Here is a 26,021-nt window from a genome sequence, read left to right on the forward strand (position 1 = left end):
AGGGATTTGGACAATCTTCCCTTGGCTGACAAAGATTTTCAGATTAAGGACCTCACCTTTGAATAATCTCCTCTGGAATTGCATTGCAGACACCGAGATAACTAATTGAACCATGCAGATCAGATAGGCCTATGGGAATCAAACCTACCCAAATATCAATTCCCTAGTGTTCATGTCTTCATGGAAATTGTTCACTACTGTCATGCAAACCATGACCCTACCATGAGAGCTGTAATGTCCCCAGATCAAAAAGTCCTGTTTACTATCATCACAGAATCCATAAATGAGATGTTATAGTTACAACCTTGTGAAAATCTTACCCCCATTACCATTGCTGAATTGCTTGATAGATTTTCCAAGCTATCTAGTTCCAGAAGTACTCAAATTCTTCAGGCTTTCATTATTGAAGAAAAATACATGCCAAAAGGACCCCCCTCCTTACATGTCATCCTACTTTTCTGATCTATGCAAAGATATCACAACAATGATATCATGCATTTTAGGTTTTACCACTAATGAATATGTAGATGAGATCATCTTTTCCTACATGTCTATTTCTACCCCTGGTCAACCTCCTTCAGTTAAGTTTGATTATGCAAAATTCATCACAGATAAAATGCATTATCAGTTTATGAGATTAGAAAATGAAAGAGTGTTCAAATATTCATCAGTCCTATATCATTTGTTTCTATACTACCAAACTGATAAGTTTCCCTTATTTTTCCAAAAACTTGATACTAAAGGGAATCCTAGATTTGTCATCTTCTGGATCTCTCTATTCCACAGGTCTAGTTCTTCTCACTATCCATACACAAATTTTATTGACCTATTTGTGCATCTAGTGGGTACAATGTTATTAGGAAATCCTTCACCCAGAATGAGTGCAGACACTAAGAGGGTTATCAAGCTGCCCAAACAATACAAAGTAGGGGATTGGTACTTGTACCAAAACCATACTGAAATCAAAATTTATGGGTATGTGCTACCTCCTTACAAATTACCTAGATATCTCTCCATGTGATTATTTGCTCTAGAGTACTACAGGAAAATGATCAATTCTAATGAGATTCACTTTGTCAAAACCAAGAAGAAGGCCCAACTAAGAATAAGATATCGTTTAGGCCCATTTATTTGTAATAACAGAGAAGCAGCAAAGGAGGCAGATGAAACCCTCCAAAGATTGAGATTAAAAAAGATTTTCATCTAGACCTATGACCCCAGCAACTTCATTTGTAATAGAAGGTAGAAAAATAAGCTATCTCCTTATATCCACCATAGGATCACAGAAATTGAACAATATGCCAATCAATCTGAATGGGTGGAATGCACTCTGGTAGATCAAGATAGCACACAAGTTGCAAATGACAATGTATTGGTACATTTAGATAGGAGGCTTGATGAAGGTTTATTTGTACAGGTGCTTCGAGAAACTCCATCTCAAAGGTAGTCACAGGGACACAGTGGACAGACTTCGGAGCAAGCAGGGCCATCAAGCCAACTAGAATCATCAAAATAACGAGAGATTTCAGAACAACAACAAGAATCTGAAAATCCAGAAATCTCAAAGGAACTTGCTCAACTAGAACAAATAATGAACAATCCTCTTGTTTTGTAGACTCCTCTAAATGAGGAAAGAAACCTTAAAAGAGATAGAGAGGAGGCCACTCCTACTAGTAGGCCTATTGATCAAACTTTTGCTAAAAGGCAAAGGTTAAACCCATATGCAGAATAAGAGTTCAGTGAGGAAACAACAGGGAACACAACGGAAAAAAGGATAGAAAGTGGGCATGCTATCCCTTCAGGAGGTTCACCTTCCACCTCACAATTCTAGGCCTTGGAAAGGAAACAAATCACATAGGTGTCTTCATTCATAGCTCCTTCCTAAAAAAGCCAGGAAATAAAAGGAAAATATAAAGAGATTAAAGCAAGGAATGAGAAACTAAAAGCTCAGACCTATGCTCACTATTTGAGAATGGCTCCAACCAACCATACAACACTGATGTCAGCCTTTGACATAAAGGAAGGAAAGATGTAGATGAGCTTCCTCAAGCCAGATATGCAATAGCCAAGATCCATGGCTGATTATTTAAAGACAGATTTTGAAGTTTTGGAAAAGGATATTCATCCTACTGACCAAATAGAACTTCACAAACTAACTGGTGAGATGGCATATTCTACATTGACTAATAAGGCCATCACAACACATCAATTGCAGAACTCGTTGAACAATACCTCTGCACAACTTCAACTGAAAAAGGCCTCCTCTTGGGCTAAAGACACTAGGATAAAAACTTTAGAAAACTTGGTGATAGATTTGGGACATGATCCTAAGGATGTCAAAGTAGCAAAGAAGTTGATTAAAAAGAAAAATGTTGATATAGCTACACTGAAGAAGCAACTCAAGATCCCTCCTCTCCACTATCCTCAAACTGCAGAAGTTATAGAGAGGCAAAAGGAGGAAGAACTTATGGACCTAGTCCTTAAGTTAAATGATCAGTTAAAAGAAACTGAGAAGAAATTGGAGAAGGCTATATAGTCTAAGCAGAGTGATCTGGCCACCGCTCCACAAACTGTCATACCTACAGTTTCTACAACAATACCCTCCACTTTGGAGACTTCCTTGGCGCCAATACTTCAAACAGCAACCGCATTACCAGTAGCAGGTACTACTTCAGCCACAGGTAGATCAACCAGTGTAGGGACATCAATAGAAAAATAGATGAATTGATTAAAGCCATGGAACAAAATAAGTATCCAAGCCACAAAACTGAAAAGCTCAGAGAACAAATGACAAGTTTGGAAACAAACTACGAGCTTGTATAAAGTCAAAGTAAAGAAGAAGAACAGAAAAACCAAAGGACGGAGGAAAGAATCAGAGTCCTTGAAAAGGATTTGACACTAGATGGGAGATATCAAGGATATACTATCGACCAATATCATTGATTCCATCAATGATATTTGGCCTTCCATTCAGGTTAGTTTTTAGAAAACTAAATTAGTCAAAACAACCATGGAAGCAATACAAAATATAAAGGAAGAATTGGGAGACAGGCCTAAAGAAGCAAATCAGTTCATAGATTTTTTGAATAGTAGAAACAGGTACCAGTTGGATGAATTAGAAATTTAGGACAGAGCCGCAACTATCATTGAGATAAAGAAGGTTCTTACTAAAAGGAGCTTGATGTCTAATTCGGAGAAAAAATGTCAAAGAATTCAAGCAGACATCGACAGTTTCATGTTAAAATATGGCATTTTGAGAGAAAAAAGACTTCCTAGTCCTCTGGTCATACATGACAAATTAACGGCATAAGAAGATTGCATTGACAGATTGCACAAACAGTGCAAGAGCCAAGCTAGTTCTTCAGGAGTAAAAGCATTACCTACAGGAAAGGTACTTTATGATGGGTTGGAGAATTTGTTCTATATAGAACATGAAATTAAACACTTATTCACCAGCAAACCCTATTTTGCTAAATTTACATAAACTGATGAAATATACAAGAAAATGATCAGAATAAAATTACCAGGTAGTGAATGGTGGACCAATTTTAAAGATTTACTATAAGTTACTGTAGTAAATCTAGAAGGTAAATATAACAACCATGTAAAAACATGTGATACATTAATCAACACAGATAAAGAGTATCAGTAGGTTAAAGATAAGAGTGAATCTAGCACATAACTACCAAGGCAACTGCAAGAGCCAAATCCAAATTCCAGCAGCCAACACGTTCACAAATAGAGGGATAGTAAGCAAACATATTTCCATCTGTCTCTATCTTCGTGTTGAAAATAATTTTTTTCCTATATTAATTCTCATGTAGTTATGAGATATTTTGTGTCAAATTTTGTAGAAATACTTCACAAGATGAAGTAATTAGGGTGGATTCAAAAGCATTTCTGGAGACATTTGGGTATAAGCTAAGGAGCTATTGTACTCAAGACTAGAATGGTTTACTAGATTATGAAATAAAGATGAGGACATTTTACTCGATTCTTGTGCATGACCGGAAACAAATAAGTATCCATTTCTCTTGTTTAAATCTCATTTTCTCTTTACGTTATGATATTTTCATATGTTTTCTTATAAATCTTAAAAGCAGACAAGGAATGATATCATCAAAATTTGCTTAAGTGCTCTCCATTTTAACTATTTTTTTTATTTATGTTTTATGCTAAATTGCCTTGGTCTGGGGATTCTTAATTGCCCCCTTACTTCTATAGTTCATCTTCCCTTTCGCCCATAGTACAAGATTCTTCATTGCCTTTTACTACTGACCATCCTTCCTTTCTTCATCCCGAAATCAGTTAAGGATTCTTCATTGCCCTTGGCCCTGATTAGGACTTTCCATTCATTGAAACATTCAGATTTGTTCTTTTCGTGTTAGCCTACCCTGTGAACTCTTACCTCAGTAATAGATCAAATCTAGTTAAGCCTTTCTTGATTGAATCCATAGCCCAATAGCCTGAATACCTGCTCTACCCATCTATTTCCTTAATTCCACCACCTAATCAAAACAAAACACCTTGAGCATTAAGAACTAGCCTGAAATCTTATCTAAGAAAAGTTTAATCTCAAAGAGAGAGCCGTCTCTCGACTTAGCTTTGTCTAGAACCTCAATCTAAAATATTGGTTTGTGGTTACCTCGGGCCATTCCTTCTTTAATAACTTCTAAGTAAAAAACCTGAGTGATAACAAGCCCAACACTAGGCGGTTTAGAATATTCTTGTGAAGAGTGCATTTCTTCACATGGATCGTGATGAGGAAATCAACATGGAACAACCTTGGGGTTATATCTAGAATTCATCTCTTATCTATAACTTGTAGAAATTTTTGTATGGCCTCAAGCGAGAACCATGATCCTAGTATACAAAGGTGGTTTTCATATTAATGTCCCAATATTTCTTATTGTGCTTCATATCCTAATGTTTACATGATTGACTTAGTTCACTCTCTTGTTTACACTTTTTCTGTAGATGAGTTACCAATCACAAGGAGTTCAACATCATCTATTGCTATAGTTAAATCACAATTCCACTCTTGGTTATGTATTTAAGTTCAGTTCAAGTCCTATGTATTTATTCAGTAAGAAGAAATTAGTCTTTTCTTTGTCAACTATAGAGGAAAGGTAAAGAGGTGTAGCCAATGTAACAACACAAGTCAATTTTTTGTTGCATATTCTCACTGAGTTTTTATTTAGTATAACCATAATACTATCATATGTCATTATTATTGGAGTACCATTTAGATCTCTAGAAATCCCATTTAGTGGTAGAGGACCAAGCACGTCGAGGTTGACATGCATCACATTTAGGGGATGATTCTTAATTAGATCATTGATTTCCAATAACATCCATTTGTAGAAAGATTGGTGGTTATATTTACCAAGTTACTCAGCAAGAAAAAATTTACAAAGTTACAAGCTCACTTGGGAGTGACGGAGATATCTGCTTCAAAGAAAGATGGCTAGTCTTCTCCACACTCTCCTATTTTGAAAGGTCTTCTTCCCACTAGGTTATCCCTATTTCCTCATTTTTTTGGGATATATATTTGTAGTTTAATACTTAACATGGATATGTATTTTTTAAACCCAATTTTTACTTACATCATATTCACCTAAGCTAGCCTTAAGTGGGCATGTTTGTGTCCATACATCATTTCCCCTCACATGCATAATTTTGTTAGTGCATTTGACCTTTTTCACTTAATTACTTATTCTTAGTCTAATTCATCTTTTCAAGGGATATGATTGATTCTTTCTTCTATTGTAGAGGTACATCATATTTTCTAGGAGTTAGCATCCTACTTACTAGCAAATCATGTTTTCTAGGAGCTAGCTTACCGCTTTCTAGAAATAAGTATGCACTTGAGGTGACCATAATATTATTAGGGAAATTTCTCTTATTCTTTACACATATTTAAGCCTAGCATACTTGTATCAATCATATTAAATTACATTACATTGTATTTTATTCCTTCATTTTTGGATAAGTTGAATCATTGATTTCTCTATTGCAATATGGATTATTTTTCCCATAGGTTGATTAGATGAATCTTATCTCTTCAACTATAAATGGAACACCTTAGCATGTCCAGAATATGCTAGAAGACAAGGTTGGAAGATATAGATCATTTCTCATAAAATATTATACCAAAATGGGTTTGGTGAATTATTGTTCCTACAATATAGGAAATATGAAACTCCACATTATCTTCAAATATTTCTTTCAAAGTAAAGTTGAAACACCAATATATGATGGTAAGTTAATTGTAATAAATTCAATAGGTGGTTGAAACAAATAGAGCACTACTTCAATATGTTGACATGGGCTAATGTCCCTTTCCAATTTCCTAGGTTCACTTTACTAGAGGGAACATTTAGAAATTCCTTTCTCTAATTGAAAAAACAATAGATTATGGCCCAAGGGTCATAATATTGACATGAATATTGAAATAACTAACATGCAAAGAAGAGGGAAAAATATTAAATACATCTAACTAATCATGTTCAAGATGGATTACTAAGAGATCTTATTAATACAATTGAGAGCAGAGGAAAGTCCTCAATTTCCATTAGAAATAAACTTACACCAAACTCTCTTATCTTGCTCATTAAACTGAAATAGATTTTAATATTAAGAGAAATTCTCTATCATAAAAGGAAAAACATAAAAAGAAACAAGTTTGTCACATAATACAAGTAAGAATAATATAGTTTTGAATGGAAATCAATAAGTAATGTCCTTAAGTATTCCAAAATGATTTATAAATATTTAAAGACTCACTATTTTGGATTAAATATCATTTTTCTAATATATAACCAAAAGTCTAAAAAGAAACAAATTTATCAAGCAATACTTGAAAATATTAATTTTCTACCATATAACCAAAAACCTAAAAAGATACAAATTAATCGAGCAATACAAGTTAAGATGGTATATTTTTTAATGCAAATAAATAATCAAAATCCTTAAACACTCTAAAACAATCTACAAATATACTAAAAACCTAAAAGAAAATAAATTTGTCAAGCAACACAAGCTAGCTGAAATTATGTACATTTAAATGCAAATGAAAAGCAAAAAACTTGACAATAAACATAGTAATAAATACACAATGGACAGATACAACACATTTATTTATAAAGATTATTTATAAAATTATACCTAGCTTATAACTTTTAGCATTTTGATGTTCAAATTTGAATATACAGATTTTATTTTTCAATTTTTTTATCAATTTGTTTTTCAATTCAATTTTAATATTAAACAATATTTTTAATTTTCATTATTTTTTCTTTTTATTATTAGTTAAGATAACTTGAGATTTAATTTCTTAGTAGATATGGAATTAAGATGGATCTAGATTATTTAATTTCTCTCCGTAAATAAGCTATATTCCACATGAATACCGTAGCTCATTTCTATTTTTATTATTATTTTATTTTTATGTGATTTTTTATTTTATTTTTACCAAGTTAAATATTTACCTCAAATTACATTAATATTTTTATTTAATTTAATTTATTTTATTTTTACTTCCATGTAATTTAACTTAGTCAAAATGTTAAACGAAATATTAGATTATAAAACCTTTACCATATTAGAAAACGCCATAGAAAACTATAATTTTATTTTATATTTATCTTTATTTTTATAAAATTAATTTGGTGAAAATATTAAACAACCCATTATATTACAGTTTCTCACACCTATTAGAATCTAAACACTATTAAATAATATTTATACTTTCATTATTTTTCCCATATCATTATCTAAAATAACTTATCTCTGGAATTTTGAAATAATATTTCATAATTAAAACGTATTTATCCCATGAAATAAATTTATGAAAGACCATATTATATTTTATTTAATATTGCAAGACCACAAATATCGACTTAGACTAGCTGCTTTTGCATGCATTCACAAATATCGACGTAGAGCAGCCGCTTTTGCATGCATTCACAAAGTACTATAGAACGCCTCCACAGATGTGCGAGTATTCTAATGTCAAGGACCTTTAGACCATTGATCTGCTGCCACAATAATGTCAAGGATCATCCCTCTTTCTACTTGAAATTAAAACTACCAGGTACTCTTGGCTGAAGTATATCAGATCATGTTAGCATTTCCTTATACTTCTTGGCGAAATGATTGTCAAGGATGTTAATTGCTTTTTCATACACTCGTGGCTCTTCTTCCCAATGGCAATCTTCGATGTTATTCAGGCCATTACCATCCTCAATCTCGCGCGCATAGACATTAACATCGGTTAGGCCTGCGTTTTTTTCAGCCTGGCCAACTTTCAAAATGTTTTCCAGACCTTTGAGGCACTCATATTTAATCCTTGGCTCGCTGCAGGCTAGAATATCACAAAGTGCCCCAGTGCAACCTTGATCCGCAAGGTATCTGTTAAAGGAAAAAAAACTCACGTCATGTACCCAACATTATCAGAAATGGATGCGTAAAATTACACATGCAACGAAATGAAAGCTTCATACCTTATTTGCTCCTCAGTTCCATTGGACGTTGCATTTGAAATTGCAAATGCTACCTCTCCCTTTATAGCCAACTCTGCATTTTCTAGCAGGGACAAAAGTGGGGGGAATATGCCTGCATCTATCACAGCCTGCAATGAAATAGAGTGAGTAATGCTTCACAAAATGTGACACTCGTAGCAAGTAACAGCATAAATCCAAAGTTGTTTCAACCTGAACTTGCTCTTTGGTCCCTCCAGTAATGTTGGCGATTGTCCAGCAAACATCTTTCAATATGGGTTTGTTCTTCTGTTTGGCTGTGAGAAGGTGCAGGATGCGAGGAATGGCTTGATTGTCAATAACGGCCTGTAGGTGACAAAATATTAGATAAAAGGATAAACATTAAACTAATTCTACCAGGGTTTGAACTTGAATTAAATGGAATTCTTTATAGGGTAGTTTCTGGTCTCCAATATCAAATTAGATGTAAGCAGAGTTATAAAGCACGAATTCAAATTGAGTTTCGATACTATATTGGATAAAAAAATTCAATTCTATAAAGAAAAATTTCGATAATATAATTGTTAAATATATATATTTTTACAACAATGTTTTCTCTTCAGTTTTTTCCTATTCATTTGGAAATTTAAATAATTTGAATCAATATAAATAGTTTTAAAACTACAATTTATCAAAGGAAACCATTTTTTTCCTTTAAATATTTCAAAGTTTTTAAAATTCAAAAACATCAATATAAAATATCTTCTTAATTTTTTTTTAATTCTTAATTTTTTTTTTAATTAATATTTATTTAAAAATTAAATTTTTTCCTTTAAATATTTCAAAGTTTTTAAAATTCAAAAACATCAATATAAAATATCTTCTTAATTTTTTTTTTAATTCTTAATTTTTTTTTTAATTAATATTTATTTAAAAATTAAATATTAAAAACTTATTTAAGTAAATCTCTAGCTGATATAAATACATTTAAATTATTTTTATAAAAGTTGCTAACCTTAGTGGTTTATGCTCAATTCCTTTTTTAGTTCTCACTTTTTTATACTTTTCAATGCAACATTGAAATTGAAAAATATAAAATTTCCCCACTTATAATTAGTTTGTTTTTCCCTTTTACAAAATTTAGGGTAGGGGTTAATGGTTAAGAGAATGTGTTTCATCTTAAGAAGTCACTGGTTCAAAAGCAAAGGTTCAAAATCAGATATAGTTAGAATATGTATGCCTTGATAACCTTAATAATAATAATAATAGTAATAATAATATATTTATTTATTCAATCATCAAAAGCAAAATTAACACTAAATAATATCATTACAAACAAAAACGAACCTTGAAAGATATGCAAGTTTGAAAGTAAATGCAAACACAGATTTTAAAAGAGATGCAAAAACACAGACCTTAAAATGTAAAGTTGTGAAAAACAAAAATTATTAAAAGAGATGCAAAAAAGACCTTAAAAAGTGAACTCTTGGAAAAAAAAACTATTAACCATATTTTATTGAATCTTTATCTAATTATATTTTGATCAGATTTTATGGAATTTTTATCTAATTATACCACAGATTGTCCAATTTCCTTACATATTTTCTCCTAAATATATGGGTAAAATTATGGGTTCTCATAAATTTATAACCACATCTAAAGTTAAAAAATAGAGATAATTTAGCTAATTCAACTTTATCCTAATGACCATCATTTCACATCCATAACTTAACTGGTTCAAATTTACCTAAACAGCTCTTAATAAATATGAATAACTTGGCTCAGTCAAATTTACCCTAATCACTCTAATAAATGTGCTATATAAATTCTTTAAGAAAATTATGAAGAATATGTGGACCTGAGCATGCAATTCCTCGCCAGCGACAATATTACCCACTGTTCCTAAAGCAGGAAAAACAACGGATGGAGAAGGATGCCTGAAACACAACCAACCGATTTACATTTACACAGGATCTCCTAGCAACTGAAAATCAAAGATATAAATATAATATTCCAATACTTCATTGATAGAAATATATATAAACATTGAACTCTTATGCTTGTGTGCTTCTGATACTCACGATAAAAGTTCCACCAACTTTGGACAAATTCCAGCGTCAAATATTGCCTGAATATTGGAATTGGGACCATCAGAGAGACATGATAGGGCCCAGCAAGCATATTTTAACACGTCATGATCTCGCATATGGATAAGCCAACGCAGGGCAGGCAGCGCAGATCTGACCTGAATGTCATAATCAAAAGTCTCTGAGAATGAATTGATAGTACCAAGCAGTAAGCACCAGAAAAAGATTATTTTTAGGCCATAATTCCCCGAGAATATAGATTTTTCTCCACTATTGTGAAAAAAAATTGTTGAAATTTTTTAAAATTCAAGTTATGGCGGTTAAATTATATGTTTTTTCTGTTTTTAAGGTTTTTAAGTCTATATCTTTATTATATATTAAAATATTTTTAAATCAAGATTTTGTTAGACAAAAAAATATCTGATTATCTGATTTCGAAAAAAAATTATACCAAGAGTTGGATTGTTACTAAGTATACACAAACTAAAATTTTAAAAATATGATCTAATTGTCAAACAAACAAAACTATATAGAAACAAAAATACATACACCTAAAAGCTGCTCCCAAAACTACTCTAAATTGATTTCAACCAAAAAAAGAAAATAGAGAAAACTAGAAAAATAAACAGAAACGAAAAAACAAAAACCAAGTAACAGATTCTATTTACCTGATCGAATTGAGGTTGGGGTGTAAGACGGAAAAAAATTGACAGAGTCCATGCAGCGTTTCTTAGCATTGAAATTTTGGAAGTCTCATTAAACTGGGCAAGCAATTCCCTTAATGCTCCAAGTTCAAGTGCAAGATCCCTATATGCTGGACAGTCTCCAACAATATTTCCCAAGGCCCAAACAGCCTTATACAAACACCAGTTGAATCCAATGTCAAGGAGATAGTTTAAAAATATCAAAAATGTAAAGATGTAAAGAAAGTTTAGAAAAATTCAAGTAGATACAGGTTATGAGATGGCCAATGAACATGCAGTAATGTACCTGTTCTCGGACGTCATCATTCGAAGAGTCGAGAAGCTCCACAAATATAGGGAGCGCACCGTTGTCAATAACGACCTTCGTATGCTCAGACGCTCCCGATAATATATTTATCAAGGCCCAACCTGCTTCGAACTGTATTATCATGTATGATAACACGATATCAACCATCAAAACAATCATTCTAAAATAGTGGTATGAGTTAGTACAAATCATCAATTATATTTTGGTACAAATCATTAATTATTTTAGATTATTTTTATCTACTATAATAATAAATAATAATAAATATCATTCTAAAATAGTGGTATGAGTTAGTACAAATCATCAATTATATTTTGGTACAAATCATTAATTATTTTAGATTATTTTTATCTACTATAATAATAAATGGTGATGGTATATTGTTAAATCATTGTTTCATATATAGGTTTTTGGTTTAAATTTTGTGGAAAAAATCTAGTTGTGTGAGTATAGAAATTTTGGTAAATTTTACTAGTTCCTAATATGTAGGCTGTAAAAAATTTGGTGATATATTCTTAAAATTATCCAAATTTCTAATGACTTTATATAGTTTCTATAAAAAATTTCTCATTCTTAGGATAACATAATATTATAGTATAAAATTTAAGCGAATCACTTTTAGAAAAAAAATGTAAATTGGCTAATCTCTTTTTCTAAAAACTATGGAAAATTAGCCCACCTACTAATATTATCCCTTAAAATTTTCCTTGGATAGTTCATTGAATTGGTGTGGGTTCAATTCTCCTTGGGTCCATTAGAGTTACAGTTAGGCCCTCTTCCATGGTTGACAAGATATGTGGCTCTTTTGAGTGGGCCACCTAAAGATATCCTTAGATAAAATAATAATAATAATAATAATAATAATTAAAATTGTTAGATAAAAGGGTGTTTCCAAGAAAAAGATATGTTGTTAAATAAAAGGGGTGTTGCCAATCTTTTATTTATTGAATAAATATAAAATTAATTTGTTTCTTACCAAGTTTGGATTTAAATTAGAAAAAGAAATCGATAGTATTTGACTTAAAAATAAACGATAGGTTTTGTTAACCCAAAGGAGTAGAATAGACACTGATGGGGTGTACTATTAAGTCATTCCGTGATGTGAAAGTCACCCATTAGATCCAGTCATGTTAAGGGCTAGTGTGGCCCAGAGCGAGTCACCCTCACCAGATCAATCAATTGATATATGATAAGTTTTGTTTTTAAGATAAAAGACTTTTTATTGAGAAATTTGATTTTAGATAAATATTGTTTAATATATATATATATATTATTTTTTAAATGAAAAGGGAAGAGAACGTGGGAAGCATCACCCTCACAAAAGCTCCTCTAAGTGAAGGTGGGCCAGGAGTCTATGAGCCTGGAAGAAGTAACCAGCGAAAATTTTCTTCATGGATCTGAATTTATAACATGTTATAAACAAAAATACATTCTTAACCATTAAATTTACTGTACCAACTACAGCTTCAGAACAAAAACACATTTCATTTTTAACCATTAAATTTACTACAACAACTATATGTTACTATTAAATATATTATAATAACCATCATCTTACCCTTAAATATATTATAACAACTATCATCTTACTATTAAATATAGTATACAACCAACCATCATCTTTATCTAAATTGCGGATTCCCGAAATATTTAGCAATCGAAAATATTCGGCAATCCGAAAGACATTAACGCGGTCAAATTAATATTCGGCAATTTGACATGTCCCTCCGGCCAAATATTCAAAGAATACATAATCTAGATAAGCTCAAAGCTATAACAACTACATCTTACCTGAAGCTTAGACGTATCGCCCCTCCTGAGAATATCAACCAGCAGAGGAACTGCACCGGACTGGACGACTGCATCAATTGGAGCATTATTTTCTGCACAGAAGAAACATTAATAAGAGCAGGGAAGAATGTTTGATTGTTGTTTCTGATCACAAATGTTGGGTTCTGATTAAAAATAGAGAATCTAACCCATATATAACATCTTTCGCAGCCGCATAGCAGCAGTCTTCTTTGCCTGAATATCATCAGAAGCAAGCGCATGAACAGTCATTGGCAATTTCTGCATCTGCACCAACAAACGTTTGACACTATCGATCCAATATCTAAACACTAACATGGCAGTTATCAAGATAAGTGTGAAGCAGGTCGCATTCTGTGTTGCATGTCAAGATAAAAACCCTAGCATTTACCATAATAACAGATACTAAATATCAAAACCTAATCGCGATAAACTTCTACCAATCTGATTAAAGCACAGAGCCACTTGAATCCAGCGCAGAAACAGATCGTTATAGTAGACCAACTAAGTTCTATAAGAGAATTCACCGTTTTGTTGTAAACACCACGACCTCCCCGTTTCTTCAGCAAATTTTCCTCCCGTTTAAACTTTCTAATGGAATCCCCTCGCTTGCGACGGGTCTCTGCTACATTGACTGCTTCCTTGTAAGGTCGTTTCCCGATATCAGATTTGGAATTGGATCTGCGAGGCATTTTGGCCTGCGGAAGTAACGAGTCCTTCAAACTTGATCCCACAGAGAGTGCAGGGAGAAGTGACAGCAACACCACAAACCTTTACTCCCTTCAAAATTGATCCCACATAGAGAGTGAAGGGAGAAGTGACAGCAACACCACAAACCCCTCCAACTCTAAAAAACAAGCCCAATGTATTTCTTCCTAATTGTAATTGGGACCGTGAGCACCCTCAACTTTATTTATATAGAGCAGGTATTTCCCTGAAGGGTTTTCTGACGGATTCAATATCATCCGGCTAAAATCCATTAGGAGGGAAGATTTTTTCAAAAAAAAAAATTAATAATTTAAATTACTTTGAAGAGGTTCTTGAATCTAGTTAATTAATTTTTACAGTTTATCTGATTGCAAAGGCGCCTTCCGATTCAGTATGAAAGAGGTTCTTAATATTATAAATGAAATTAATTAATTTTTATAGTTTATCCGATTGTAAAGGCATTCTCCAATCTAGTATGAAAGAGGTTCTTGAATTTTTCTTTCCTAATATTATGGAGTTAATTAATTTTTATAATTTATTTTAATGTAAAGGCCCTCTAGATATGAAAGAGATATTATATTATTGTATTTATTATTTATAATATTTTATTTTTTTTTAATTATATAAAAATAAAAATAAAAAAATAATTATTTATAATTATATTATGCTTTGGGGATCAAATCTCAATCTCTAAATATATCGAGTAGATATAAAATTAAGATAAGTTTAAACTAGGATTTTAAAATAATTATTTTTATTCTCTTATTTCTTTTTAAGAGGGAAAATTGTTATTTCAGAATAAATGCATCTCATTCATTGGCAAGGGATAATATCTGGTATTAAATGCCAGGTTAGCTGCAAGCTCGATAGCCATATAGCTTTGGGTGGGGACGGAGTGTTCTGAAAGCACCGCTAGTATCTGTTTTATATGGCTATCGAACTTGCAGCTAATCCGGCATTTAATGCCCGATAGCAGGCTCCTTAATCCTTTCCCTCGTTTATTCATTGATAGACGGTTTAGTTAAAAAGATAATTAATTATCTTTTTCACTATTTTTTATTTGAACAAGGAAAATTTTGAAACTTATTTTTAAAAATGGCAAAATTGTTATTCCAAAATAAGTACCCCTCCTCATTCATTGATGGATGGTTTTAATATTTAAAATTATTTAAAATATTAATTAAGAAGAGAATTAATGGTCTTTTTACACTTTATTTTCTTTTATTTAGATGATGAAAAAACTGAAATTTAATATATATATATTTTATGAATTTTTTATAATAATTATAGTTTTTAATTATATGCGATGATATAAATGTCTTATAATAAGTAATTTTATTTTCACACCGAATATTTTCATAAAGAAAATTAATTGGAATTTAGATGAGTTTGCAATGTTGTAAATGTAAATTATATATATTATTTAAACTAATAGTTCTTTTCATGAAATTAATTAAGATTAATCTTGGATTCATTTTAATATCATGGGTTTACAAATCATGGTAATTTTATAGTTTTAATTATCAAGAGATTTGCATTTTTTTAAACAAATCAAACTGTTTATGTTTATATTTACATTACATCATAACTTCCATATTGAGTTGGAGAGGGTCAATATTTAGAAAAAATTGATACATGTTTGTTAAAATTGTAAGTGGCCTAAAAGTTAATATGCATGTCATTTCTTACCATCTAAAACATAATTTTCAATATTTTCTTCTTTCTTGCTTTCCCCTTTAATCTCATACCACTTCTCTGAAGAAGGATTCAAAATATGTAAATGTAGCTCAAAAATCATGAGATCAAGAAGTAGAGATGAGGCTAATTACTTGTCAAAATAAAAGGTGTAAGTTTCATGAGACTAATTCATTCCCCCAAAGGGAATAAATGTTACATCATCCATACTATGGGAGAAAATCATAGAGAATATTTTTCACTTCTACTCTAGTCTTCAAGATAGAAAAATGGTTCTCCAAGCAACACTTCTAGAAAAGTAAGATTAGCCTTCTTGGAATCAATGTTTGTTGATTTTCTATACTTTTTTTTCTCTTCTTTAGCTAATGGAAATGTCCAAATTTTTATTTTTATTTTTTTATTGACTTTTTCCATGAAGAATGATTTCATGAATGGGAAGAATAATCCTTTATATGTCTTAGAAGACAATAACTTTGGCACTAGAATGTTGTATTTTGATCATCCTAATCTTGTTGCAAGTTAATGTTTCCATTTTTCTTGACAATATCAATGATGGTTAAGGTGGCACATATCTCAACGAGATCAAATTCCTTGATGATAATTTTAACTTCTAACCTACCAAGGCCTCACGGGTCAAATTCATGTCTAGGTTCAAAACATGTACCAAGAAAACCGTTACTTTCCTACTTTTTCTCCAACTCTCTTTTCTTCTGTTTATTAAAAAAAATGGTTTTTTTTAACAATTAATAGTGTTTTTAAGATGCTTGGATGATCATAAAATTCATTATGTCATTTTTCATTTTCATTTTATAAAATAATATAATAATAACTAAAATTTAAGTTCAAGACTTAATGATTTGTAAATGGTTGTTGATGTTCCAATAATAGTTGTGATAATATTAGTAAAATATGTACAAATATTTTTTCTTAAAATTATATAACTTTTAATTTGTTGATTTCCTATTTTATTTAAATTAAAAGAAATGCGAGAAACAAAAAATAGAAAAAAAATGAATACACCATGTATAATAGCAACAAATATTTGTTTAGGAAACCCTCAGGGGAGAAACCAAGCTAGAAGGAGAGGATGCTTTGCTCTCTTTACTTTCCTATGGAAAATGTACAAGTATACACTAAGAGGTTCTCTATATGGAACTACTGGGACATGTGGCTTGTAACACTATTATAGAACGTTAATATCCTCTATTATACTTTTTCCAGTTTCCCACTCCCAATTTATTTGCACTCTACGAAACAAAATAACATGATATAAAATGAGATCCCTACTCCTTCTACTTTCCTGATGTATAATATAGTTTGATAGACAATGAGGGATAAGGTTTGACTCCCTCAAGTCTCAATTAGAGTTACAATTTCTAACTTTATAGAGTCTTGTTAAATGTCTGCATGTGGCAAACCCATTACTCATGAGTAACATAGATTGAAAAGGCATCCACTCATAATGTCATGGAGTGTTGCACAAGTGAGAGTTTTTTTAGTAAAAGAAAATTGTTTTAGGCATCAAAATCCTCCATAAGGTTTCAAACCTCAATTATCAAAATCGAGATCCATCAAAAAAATGGCCCTACAAGTTAATCTTTCCACTCTAGAAGCATCAAAATAGATAAAAAAATAATATGATGATCCAATCTAGATTACCTAATTCTGCATCAAATTGATATATATATATATATATATATATATATATATATATATATATATATATATATATATATATATATATATATATATATATATATATATATATATAATTTCCCTATACAAGTGACCTCGCTTTGTGTACAAAAATTGCATTACCTAATTTACATGGTTGTACATGCTCTTCCTCCTTCGAATAAAAAAAAATGACCTCTCACAAGCAAACACAATTTTGAACTATTAGGTCCACTCAAGTTGTCCACATGAATTTGTATATAGTAGCATAGAAAATTCAACATATCATAATATGTAATTAGGATAAAGTTGGATTGGTTATAGGGTGAATATACTCAGTTTTTTAATTTCCAACTTGTTTGTTGTTAGAAGCATGTATATGTGCACCATAAAATCAAATACATCATGACTCACATCTTTCAAATGTTTAAATCCCATGAATCATTGAGTTTTTGAACGCAATTTGCGCCCGAGGCCTCGGTCTAGGGCACGTTTGTCTGGGCGTCGCATCCCATTCAAATGCGCTCCCTGCAATATGCTAGGGACTATAAAATTCCTCATCCTATCTTATTATAGTCAAAATTGTTATGACACCCACATACAACACATTTCCCTTATTTTTATCTTTGCAAGTATACTACAAAAATGATAATAGATTTACAAATCTATTTTCTCAAGGATTTCAACCTTAGTTTTTTTTAGTACATGTTGTTTTTATTTTTTTAGTACATGTTATTTGATGCTTTAACACGAATTATATCTATGTGTTTGCAGAGTTAGATTATGTGTACATGCTACTTTTGGATGTAAGTGCTTCCCTTAGTACTGCAGGTAGATTCACAAAGTGCACTTGGACTATAGGAAATGTGAATAAGAAAAAAATTGAAAGGACCTCCAAATTGTCACATTTTCATCATATTTCTATCATCCTTTGCACACCATTTTGTCTACCCATAACCATGTTAGAGATAAAAACAATATGACATAAATAATGATAATAATCATGCATAACAACAATACACATAAAACATGCTCATCATGGTTTACGATAGAAACCCTCAACTGTGGAAAAAATAGCTAATAGACCTATTAGTCCCTATGGCTTAAAATAAATCACGCATTGACTTAAAAGAAGCCAATCCGACCAACATCTTGACCTTGTTAAGTGAGCCCTCCACTCAAATCAGATACATTACAATGAAGGATCCCCAAAAATTCTAAAGGATTCATCACACATAATCCATGGAATTCAAGTTAATTTGTTTTAGGCCTCAAAATGCCTCCAAAAGGTTTCAGACCTCAATTATCCAAATCAAGAGCCATCAGTAAAAATTTCCCTACAAGTTGATTCTTTCAATATTTCCACTATGCAAGAATTAAAATAAATAAAAAATAATATAATGATCCAATCTTTCCACTATATAATATTTCTTTGTTTGAGGTAAAAGTGACCTACCTTTTTGTACAACAATTACATTACTTAGTTTACATGGTTGTACATGCTCTTTCTCCTTCAAATTAAAAAATTTGACCTCTAACAAGAAAACACGATTTTTATCTATTAGGTCCTCTCATGTTCTCCACATGAATTTGTATATAGTAGCATATAAGCTTTAACATATCGTAATCCTTTCGCCAATGTGAGTATTCAAACTAGTAGCTATCCCCTTAACTAGCATAAAGGTGGATCGGTTATAGGGTGAATATACTCAGTTTCTCAATGTCTCTTGCTTGTCTTTCCAACCTGTTTAACTTGTTTGTTGTTAGATGCATGTATATGTGCACTATAAAATCAAATACATAATGGCTGGCATCTTTGAAATGTTTCTATGACTATAAAATTCCTCATCCTATCTTATTATAGTCCAAATTGTTATGATACCCACATATAACACATTTCCCTTATTTTTACCTTTGCAAGTATACTACAAAACTAATAATATATTAAGAAATCTATTTTCTGAAGGATTTGAACCTTAGTTTTTTTAGTACATGTTGTTTTCTTTTTTTTATTACATGTTATTTTATGTTTTAACATGAATTATATCTATGTTTTTGGAGAGTTAGATTATGTGGACATGTCATTTTTGGATGTTAGTACGTCGCTTTGTTTTGTAGGTAGAATCACAAAGTGCACTTTGAGTTTAGAAATTGTGAATAAGAAAAAAATTAAAGGACCTCAAAATTTTCATATCTTCATCATATTTCTATCATCCTTTACACTCCATTTTGTCTATCCATAACCTTGTTAGAGAAAAAAACAATCTAACATAAATAAAGATAGTAATCATACATAGCCACAATACACATAAACCATGTTCATCATTATTTTCCCTAGAAAACCTCAAATTTGGAAAAAATAGCTAATATATCTATTAGTCCCTATGGCTTAAAAGAAACCATGCCTCAACTTAAAAGTAGCCAATCCAACTAGCATGTTGACTTAGTTAAGTGAGCCCTCCACTCAAATCAAACACATTACAATGGGGAATCCCCGGGACTTTTAAAGGATTCATCACATTTAATCCATGGAATTCAAGTTAATTTGTTTTAGGCCTCAAAATATCTCCAAAATGTTTTGGGTCTCAGCTCTCCAAATCCAGAGCCATCAGTAAAAATGCCCCTACAAGTGGATTCCTCCAATATTTCCACTTTGTAAGCATCAAAATAGATAATATATATATATATATATATATATATAATGATCCAATCTAGATTACCTAATTACACATCAAAATAATATATCTAATATTTCCCTGTTTGAGATACAAGTGACCTACCTTTGTGTACAACAATTGAATTAATTAGTTTACATGGTTTTACATGCTTTTGCTCCTTCAAATTAAAAAAAAATTGACCTCTCACATGAATAATTTTAACTATTAGGTCCACTCAAGTTTTCCACATGAATTTGTTTATAGTATTCTATAATCTTCAACATATCATAATCCTTTCATCAATGTGAGTGTTCAAATTCATAGTTATCCCCTTAACTAGCATAGAGCTGGATTGGTTATATGGTGAATATACTCAGTTTTCTCAATGTCACTTGCTTGTCTTTCCAACCTATTTAACTTGTTTTTTTTGTCAAATGCATGTATTAGTCAAATATTTTAGGCCAACCATGGTTGTTTTAGAGCACATGATTTTGGTGCCCTATGGTATTAGAGCTCATGGATTACATGTTATGAATTCTCTAACAATTTTGGGATTCTCCATTGTAATTTGTCTGATTTGAGTGGAGGGTTCACTTAACTAGGTCAAGATGTTTGTTGGAATGCCTACTTTTAAGTTGGGGGATGGTTTCTTCAACTACATGATTTATGGTAGACTGATTTGGTAAGGTTCCTTTGATATTGTTTTTTCCCCTAGTATTAGCTATATGGAAAACTATGTTTCCATGTTAGGTGGTAAACAAAACATTTTGTCAAGAAAAACATCATCACAGCCTCAAACAACTTCTAATTTACTCACATGATTAGTTAATTTATCCAATGAATGGTTCACATCCTAAATAGAAAATATTTAACATCCCTTCCTTGTATCTCTCTTTAACTATAGTGAAGATATTTGGTGCATGAAAATGGACCTTAATATGCCCCTTATAATCTACATATCTCCATTTTCTCATGTACAAGCAATAGTTTTGTCAAGGATATTAACAATTATCTGATGCCCCTCCAGCCAATAGATCACCACTAGAATGTCATATGAGGGTAGTGTTAATATATTCAAGTTCACAGTGGTATATGTTCCATTTCATATAATTGGGAAGGCCTTTTTCCCAAGTAGTAAGTTTTCTTTTTGTTCTAGTGGCTAACTGGACCAACCATAAAACTTTATATTTTTTAAAATGTAGCTTACAATTTTCTATAGCATAATGGCTAACATAACTCATGTTAGGACTATGGTCTATTAATACAAAAGAATATTGCTTCAAAATGTACCTCCTATCTCTACCATGGTGAATTGATGCTCTCACTAACATCCTTCCAAGTTTGTGTTGATGCATGGTATATATCTAGCCACATTTTTGGCACTTGAGTCCTCTTAAATGTTTTATAGGTGTCACATGGATTTGGTATTATAGGGTAAATACTACAAAACATGAGGTTCTCCACAACCCCAACATTTTAATGGTTCCTTGTCCCTTCAACTAACTCCCTTATTACTAATTTTTGTCTGTCTACACCGAATTTGCGCCTATGTTTATATTATTTAAGTTTTATTGTTGTTTATGCTAATTTTTTTATTTTTCCACCTTTACCAAGTTGTTTAAATGTCCCATATCTTCCAACTTTTCCACCTTCAGACATTTTCTCCTTCTTCCTACTAGACCAAGATTTCATTTTTTCATTTTTTCTGCTTGGCCTATTGTTAGCATATTCTCGTCTTCTTCATGACTTCATCCATAATTTTTGGATTATATTATTTAATTCATTGTTTAAAAGTGATTGGAATGTATTTTATAAAGCATTGTAATCTTCTTTAACTTTTTTGTTGTTAGATGCATGTATATGTGCACTATAAAATCAAATACATCATGTCTGACATCTTTGAAATGTTTCTGTGACTATAGAATTCCTTATCCTATCTTATTATAGTCTAAATTTATATGACACCCACATACAAAATAATTTCCTTATTTTCTTAAAATAATTTCCCATTTCCCCAATGTAGGGGATATCATAGGAGCAGGGAACAAGGTAGACTCCTTTCGTGTCTTTAGGGTCAATAGGATCCTTTACGAATCTAAGGAAATTTTTAATGGTTTTGAGAGGTTTGAAAGAGGAAGAGACATTCATCTTCTTAAGAATATGGGAAATCCTATCCTTATTTCCTTGGATATATGGGAGTTGAAGCTTAGAGATAGGATCAACTCAAGCAGGTTTAACTCTAGGTGCTTTGTTGTCTTTGTGAAAGGCCTTGAGGCTCTAGGGTCTGCTATACCCATTATTTTTAAAAGCTTCAAGAAGATACTATTTCTCCTAATCAAGGTGGCTATCATCAGAGATTCTTAGAGAACGAGTAGCAAGACTGTTGAGAACCCCAAATTCTCCTAAAGCACAAACCTCTTGTTGGTCGCACATATTCTTTTGTTAAAGACTCTGCCTCCTTTGTTCAAGAATGGAAATATATCAAATTGGAACCTGGATATTTATTGGTTACTTTTGACATTGTATCCTTATACACAAAAATCCCCATCCAAGAGGCCATTGATGTTATAAATCACATCACTGATAAAGATAATGCCAAGGTAGTTGATCTCTACCTCACCTCAACTTTCTTCAATTTTCAGGGTGAGTTCTATGAGAAAACTTGTGGTGTTGCGATGGGTTCCCCTCTTTCCTGTATCGTAGCTAACCTATGTATGGAAGATTTTGAGACCAAGGCCTTAGCCTCTATTCAATTTCGCCCCAAAAAACAGAATACGTTTGTTGATGACACCTGCGTCATCAGGCCTCATGGTCATGAGAAACTAGATATGTTTCTTAACCACCTTAATTCTCAATCAGAATCCATTAAGTTCATGATGGAAATTGAGGAGAATGGTCACCTTCCCTTTCTCGACATTCTCTTCTCTAGGAAGGAGGATGGTTCCATCCATCCCCATATCTTTCGGAAGAAGACTCACACAGAATAGTATCTCCATGCTAGTTCTCATCACTTCCGAGCTCAAAAATTTGGGGTTCTCAACACTCTTTCTACTCGTGCTCTAAGAATCTCTGATGATAGCTACCTTGATAAGAAGAAATATCATCTTCTTGAAGTTTTTAAAAATAAAGGGTATAGCAAATCACCTAGAGTTAAACCCACTCAATTTGATCCTATCTTTAAGGTTCATCTCCCATATATCCAAGGAACTACAAATAGGAATTCCCATATTCTTAAGAAGATGAATGCCTCTTCCTCTTTCAAACCTCTCAAAACCATTAAAAAATCCCTTAGATTTGTAAAGGACTCTATTGAACCTAAATACATGAAAGGAGTCTACCTTGTTCCCTGCTCCCATGGTATCCCCTACATTGGGGAAACGGGAAGGTCTATTAAGAAAAAGATCATTGAAGATGCTGCTGACATTAGACACAATCGATCCCACACATCATCCCTTTTCAAACATGCAGAGAAATCAAAACATCATGTCTGCATTGAAGAATCCAAAGTCATTTCTAGTGTTGATCATTTCCACCACACGAAGCTCAAGGAAGCGATTGAAATTGAGAGGCATGTCGGAAACCTTAATAGGGATGATGGCTAGAAATTAAGTAAAAGATGGATTCCAACTCTCTCCTCTTAACTCTTCCCTTCCTCTCCTTTCTCTTGTTCATTTCTTTGTTTCTCCCTTTTTGTCTTTAGGCTTTATCCCCCACCCCCCTTGTTTCTATTATTTTCTTTAAGTTCATTTGCTTAACTTGAGAAATAAATTTCTAATCTAATTGGTTGACCTAACCTATCGTGAAAATTTTTAATTTTCGTCTTGTAAAACTTTATAATTATGTTAGCCATCCTCCTATATAGACTAGATAAGTTATCCTCTAACAAATTATGGTTATATTAATAATAGTCTTATTAATCGAAATCAATAATATTAACTTATAATGAATCTAAATACTTTAATATGAATTATTCCTAGACCTAATTTATCTTGGATGAGTCAAACCCTAACAGATCACATTATATAAATTAATTATTTAGATAACATGATTATAAAAATTAATATTATTAAATTAATTAATTTATAATATTGAAATAAAATAATTATTCATTATTATATAACAAGTAGTGCCTAACTAAATATTGCACAATTTAACAAATAATATTCTTATTATAGAGCTTAATAATATTTTAACTTGAAATATTATCAAATTTATCTAACAAATTACATTATAATAATTAATTATTTTTAGATAAAATTATTATTATAAAACTTGATATTATTAAACAATATATTTATACTATCGAAATAAAATATTTAATTATCACATAACAACTAGTTTTTAACTCAGTAACAAATTAACCAATGACTAATTTTCAATGGCTAACTCTGGTCAATGATGCATCCATGCAATTTATTCCTTCAGATCTAGTGATTTCTCACCTTGTCCTGAGGAAGAACCAAATTAGTTGGTTCGAAACGTCGATCTAATCCTAATGATGTGATTAATTTGAAAGACTCATATCTATATTATGGATCACAAAAGTCTTAGATCTAACAACATATAAATATACAAAGAACACACATAATTGCCTCAAATAGGCTTTATTACTTTAGATCTTCAATGAATACACTTCTTCTGACCCTACGCACATTGCTGCAAGGGCCCGCACACTCGGCGTCGGACTTGCCAAAGTCTCCGTGCACTCAGCTCCAAGATCCTTCCCCTTCGCCAGGATATAGAATTACATACACAAGAGACTCAAAATCCCATTCATTGAATTCTCAAAAAGCCACCTAATGACTCCTAGATGACTTCCTTTTATATTTTTTACATTACATTACCATGGTCCATGAACAATGGGCAAAGCTCATTACTCAATCAAAAAAACCCTTCCGTTTAAGAAATAAGGGGATTTGTCCTGCTTAAAGCCCCTTTGACTCTTAATGTTCTGATTTATTCATGCTTCGCTCCTCAAAATGCAAAGACTTTACAATATTACATCAAAATTGAGACAAAACCTAGACCTAGGGGACCCTATCGCAAGAGGCCCCCAACACAAAGACATGACTCGTCCGAAGCCACTCTGTAGGTATGTCCTTGACACGTGTTTAAGGTCGTTGAACTCTTTCCTTAATGCTTGAAGCTTTGTTATGAATTGCATGGTGGCCTGCCAAACTTCCTCGACCAATTTCATAGTAGTTGGTTCCTCTACTGCTAAACCAATGGTCCTCTGCATCTATTGCATACCTTTCAATTTACTCTCTACAACTTGAGAGAGTTGACTAGCTTCATCGGCCCAAGGTTGTGTTGTCACTGAAATGATTGATGCTTTGCAGAGCAGCTTGTCCACCAGAGTCTGAATAGCCATTCCTTCATGGAGTCTAGCAAACCATTGCACATGTGCTACGGTTTTCATTTTTTCCTTGATTTCATCGAACTATAGTTTTTTTTCTTGTATGCCAGCTTCAATCTTCTATACATGTGGGTCCTCTTAAAATGAGGACCATATCTCCATGGTGTTCTAGAAAACATGGTTTCTATACTTAACTGCAGCTTCTAGTATGTCCATGTTTGCCTTAATAGAAGCCTCTCATTGCTCTCAAACTTCTGGAGGTGTTTTTTTCTTCAAATTCATCTCCAGCTCTGCGAACTGCATCTTCATCTCAAACTTTACTCCTTCAACCTCTGCTTTGGACTCCTTCACCATGGTTTCTAGCTTGTGGAGCTTCTATTAGGAAGTTGCTTCAGTCTGTATGTGGAGCTCAGGTAGCTCAATGTAATTCTGGGTAATGGCATCCTCCAACTGCTACCTGTGTGCATCGGGTGTATCCCTATCCTGGATGGCCTTGACAACTTCCTTAGTTAGCTACTCATTATGGCTCTTGATGTCTTTGATC

General features: G+C 32.1%; 1 protein-coding gene across 1 annotated transcript; it reads right to left on the minus strand.

Moving 5' to 3' along the window:
- Nucleotides 1-8,120: 8,120 nt before the first annotated feature.
- On the minus strand, nt 8,121-14,079 carry LOC149170023 (importin subunit alpha-1a-like). The gene is made up of 10 exons (XM_089425428.1): nt 13,915-14,079; nt 13,558-13,654; nt 13,370-13,461; nt 11,558-11,689; nt 11,236-11,421; nt 10,562-10,725; nt 10,339-10,417; nt 8,715-8,846; nt 8,505-8,632; nt 8,121-8,412 (listed from the first exon to the last, which is right to left on the minus strand). Exons 1-10 carry the CDS (start codon nt 14,077-14,079, stop codon nt 8,121-8,123), a joined length of 1,467 nt encoding a protein of 488 aa, XP_089281554.1.
- Between the last annotated feature and the right edge of the window lie 11,942 nt (nt 14,080-26,021).

This window comes from Pinus tabuliformis, chromosome 4_2, assembly GCF_031772625.1.
Source record: "Pinus tabuliformis cultivar Carrire ecotype Pingquan chromosome 4_2, CPIR1, whole genome shotgun sequence".
Lineage (NCBI taxonomy): Eukaryota > Viridiplantae > Streptophyta > Pinopsida > Pinales > Pinaceae > Pinus > Pinus tabuliformis.